Source organism: Triticum aestivum, unplaced genomic scaffold (assembly GCF_018294505.1).
Source record: "Triticum aestivum cultivar Chinese Spring unplaced genomic scaffold, IWGSC CS RefSeq v2.1 scaffold175431, whole genome shotgun sequence".
NCBI lineage: Eukaryota > Viridiplantae > Streptophyta > Magnoliopsida > Poales > Poaceae > Triticum > Triticum aestivum.
The window spans coordinates 3,794-7,986 of record NW_025233545.1 but is presented as its reverse complement, the minus strand read 5'-3'; the positions used below and the strand labels follow the sequence as shown (position 1 = coordinate 7,986).

Here is a 4,193-nt window from a genome sequence, read left to right as displayed (position 1 = left end):
CATTGACAAGCATAAATCCTTCCAGTTGCATGTGCATGCTGTCCTTGCGGATGCGAGGATTACTCACTCCTTGAGGGAACTTGGATGGGGTCCAAAGGAAGATGTAACTTTCAATATCCACATCACCTCCTCGCCTGTTCAATTTGAAGCAACTAGCAAGGATAAAGTTGGTCCAAGTGATCAAGAGAACCCGCAACAGCTTATTCGTCTAGCAAGCCGATACAGTGATGTCCTGAGGATGGTTGGCGATCCCCTGGTACAAGTTTTTCTGCCACCAGCAGCGACTCCAAAGTTGGATCGACATATAGAGATTTCTCAAGGGAGGTGCCACATGGAGAGACATCTCAAGGAATCACTAGATTCATTCATGGGATTGTATGCTGAATCCCTGCACTTCCATGACGTCTCCACACGTGCTATTACTCCTCAAGGTCATAATCCTAATCTGTGGAAATACCTTAGGTGGTGCTGCGTGGAGAGGTGCCCCAAGTTGAATACCTGCTTCCCTTTGCGTTCGCATGAGTATATGGCAGGCTTGGCAGGCTGGTGGATGACCAATTGGTTAAGTAAAATAGACCCTAAAGGCTTCAGTAATCTGCAGCACCTACACTTGTGCTTTTGCCCCAGCCTCCAGTTCGTGCTCCCCATGCGGTTTTGGTCCTTGCCCAGCTTGGAAACCCTCTACATCATCCACTGCGGCGGTGATCTCAACCACGTCTTCATGCAGGACGAAATGGTCCAAACAGGAATAGGCAGAAATCGCCCCCGCATTTTGCCATGCCCGAAGCTGACCACCATCCACCTGCACGACCTCCCAAAGCTGCAGAAGATATGCGAGGTCAGCTTGTTGGCACCAGCGCTCCAGACCATCAAGATCAAGGGGTGTTGGAGCTTACGCCGGTTGCCATCTGTGAGGGGCAGAAGCCCAGGCGAGAAGAAGCCGACCATCGAGATCGAGAAGGACGTGTGGGACGCCCTGGAGTGGGACGCCGACCACCTCCCCGACCAATTTGAGACGCCGGTCCACTCGCGCTACTACAAGGAGAAGCTGCCCAGGGTCTCCGTCCTCAGGTACGACGTATGCGTATTACAGAATGCAACATTGTTTCTGTTCTCAACTTATCATGTTACTCACCATTTTGGTTTTTCTTGCCTAGTAGGTGAAAACTCTGCACCGCCGTGTTCCTTGCAGCGCTAGACGGCTTGATTTTCTTGTGTGCTTGCTGGGATTGCTATTGTGTGGCCTTGTTGCCAACAATGCCTTGTGTGTGAGCTTATGGTGGCTCTCACCTTATATTATGTTGTGGCTTGCAAATAAGAAGCAGAGTGTGTGTGTGGCTTTGATGAGTGGTAGCTTGCTATGAGTTTGAAACTTTCTTATGTGTGCCTGCATGCATGTGAGTTTGAAACTGTCATATTTGAGAGTGTTTGCTATGTACTACTATCTGAACTAAGAAACAGCTCGGCTGCTCATGTTTGCTTGGTTGGTATATGCTTTTGATGAAAAATAAAAAAAAAGCAGCAGCTATCTGTGCTGGTTGTTGCAATTGCCTTGTCTGGCTCCATATGTGTGACTGTGAATCATTGACCCATCAGTCAAATTTGAGCACGACAGGCATCAATTACGACTAACGTTCTTCTTTCCGAGTATCGAAACAGTGGTTTCAAGTACTGCACCAACACATAATAAGATCATAAAATTTCTTCTTCAGTGTTTCTGAATGGTTGCAAAAAGAAAACCATAAGAAACTTATTTTAGTAACAATATAGTGTTGTTAGATTATTGTTGTTCAAAGATTGAACTTAGACAGAGGGAGTGCTGCTAAACTAAACTTAGGAAGTTAGGAGACAGAGACACTTGCGATGTGTTGCCTGCGTCAGCAGACCCTGCTGTACAAAAGCTATTTCTAGCAGCACAAAACACCATGGAAATCTGTAGTATTGGAAAATAAAAAGAAATAAATCTTGTAAGAGCAGCTGCATCTCGATCATCTTTGGAAAAGAAAAAGAAAAAAGCAAAAAGCAAAAACAAAGCAGCAGCATACATACGTTGCTTCATGCTTTGGCAAAGCGAAAGGGGGGAAGCAAAAGCCCATGCGTCCATGAAGCTACCCTCCCAGTATGGAGGAGGTATCAAGAAACACATTGTGCGCTCTTTAGTTGCAAGCAGAGAAGAGAGGAAGAGCCAACTTGCTTTGCTCTGCAGCTTCTGAGGGCAAAGCCTCACACACCAGCATTAGCAATTTGACGATCGAGGAAGCAAATCGGAGTGCCAATCTAAGTTTCTACTATCTCAAGCTTCTTGTCTGCTGCTTGCTGTTAAGGTACGCATTTACTAGCTAGCTAGCTAGCCACTAAAAAACAATTGCATTTGCTGGCTTGCTTTCTTTGTGCCCTCTAAATTATTCTCCCAGAACAAAGTTTGAGTATATATGTAGTTGAGTAGCACTACTTGTTGTCGGTGGCAACACACAAACGTAACAACTTGTCCTTGTTACTGTATTTTTACATTACAGGTGGTGCCGATGGGTTAGATTGATTGAACTTGCAGCTGATTTTCTCTCATGGTCTTGAGCGGAGGAATCCATCCTGTGATTCCTGATTCCTTAGTAGTTCTTTCCGTCATTTGATTTTGAAGACTTGTTAAGTTACACAGCTGCAGTCGTCTCTTGGCTGGTCTTGGACAGAGGAATTGATCTTGAGTCCGGTCCTCATCGGTTGATTATGGGTTAACTTTGCTACTCCTTTTCTTTCTTGGTATTGGCGATCATGAGTTCTATTGGATACAAGGTAAGCACTCTTGTGCATTTTACGGTTTTCTCACTGATTAGGCAGCACAGTTTTCGCTCAAAGAGGCGGTGGATCATCATGCTAGGGAATCAAAAAATGCATCCTCACACCTAACTAGTTTTCTAAAAATGCCCATTAGAATTGCTTTACTCTGAAATGAATTACTCCACAATTTTATTGGAAACAAATGAATTACTCCTCATGCAAACATCATGAAATATGTAAAACATTAACCGTCATATCAGATTCTCACTTGGTAGGGCCTTGGACCGAATTTATTGAGTCTTTCTTCTGGAATGGATACAGGGCATGACCTAATGTGATGCTCGGTGGTTTTGCTGCTTCCTTTTGAGAAACCGGTTTCATTGCTTCTAGTTGCACAAGATTGTATATTGAAAAAAGAAGGGAACTGTCTGTTGTCTGTTGAGCTTCACTCGCTGCTGTCTGTCGAGGTACGTATGTGTATATATTATTTCTGGCTACTTTCTTCATGCCCTCTGATTTTTTTTGGTGGGATGATACTTGTATTACTCAACACTCAAAGATTACTCTACCAGAAGAAATTCTGTGTATATATATATACATGAGTATAGGTACTGGTTAACAATGGTGAAGCAGAAAATTAACATGTTGTGCTTGTTGTTGTGTCTGTAGGTGGTGCCAAGATCTTGAGCCAACGGGTTAGATTGATCACATATGCAGCTGGTTTCTATTCTTCGTCTTCGATGAAAAACGGATTAAGATCGCTACGGTTTCGCTGCTGCTTTGTCTCTTTCTTTGTCTTGGGCGGAGCAATATATTCATCATGTGTAGTCCTCATCAGTTAATGATTGGTTAAATTTGCTGCTGGATATTTCTATTGATCTTCGTTGGAGGAATTCATCATGAGTAGCGATCTTCGAAAGTGGGTAATACTCTTGTGCCTTTTACGTTGACAAAGTAGTACACGATTTTTTTTTGATCAAAGAAGGGCTTGCCCCTTCCGATTTTCATTACTGAAAACCACAGAGTTCTACAAAAGAGTTCAAATGAAAAAAAGAAAAGATCGAACCGGATACACCACGATCAGATAGCATCCCAAAAGGCCAACACAGGGCCAGCCACTCCAGATAACCCTAAATTCGCAACTGCCAACCGAGTTCAAACTACCCTGAATGTCCTAACATCAACGCAGAAGCAAAAGCAGCAAAAGGAGCCAAGGATCTATTCTACAGGAGCACCAAACATCAGGTTCACCACCGCAGGAGTCTTCATTCCAATCTTGCAACATTGATTCTCCACCCCTGCTTGGCTGTGAACACTTCATTTGCTGCCTGTTCTAGCACCCTTGCTCCCAGCTCCAACGTTTTTCTTGACGACTCCTTTATCTGCATAATAGACCAGTCAATTAACCACCTGCACAT

At 44.0% G+C, this 4,193-nt stretch overlaps 1 protein-coding gene and 1 long non-coding RNA gene across 2 annotated transcripts; both read left to right on the top strand.

Moving 5' to 3' along the window:
* Positions 1 to 9: 9 nt before the first annotated feature.
* Positions 10 to 1,488, top strand: LOC123176085 (uncharacterized). The gene is made up of 2 exons (XM_044590475.1): positions 10 to 1,071; positions 1,161 to 1,488. The coding sequence occupies exons 1-2, from the start codon at positions 239 to 241 to the stop codon at positions 1,162 to 1,164; spliced, it is 837 nt and encodes a 278-aa protein (XP_044446410.1). The 5' UTR covers positions 10 to 238; the 3' UTR covers positions 1,165 to 1,488.
* Positions 1,489 to 2,135: 647 nt separating this feature from the next.
* Positions 2,136 to 3,694, top strand: LOC123176086 (uncharacterized). The gene is made up of 4 exons (XR_006488348.1): positions 2,136 to 2,324; positions 2,517 to 2,790; positions 3,097 to 3,242; positions 3,445 to 3,694. It is a non-coding gene; the product is annotated as an uncharacterized lncRNA (long non-coding RNA).
* Positions 3,695 to 4,193: the final 499 nt, after the last annotated feature.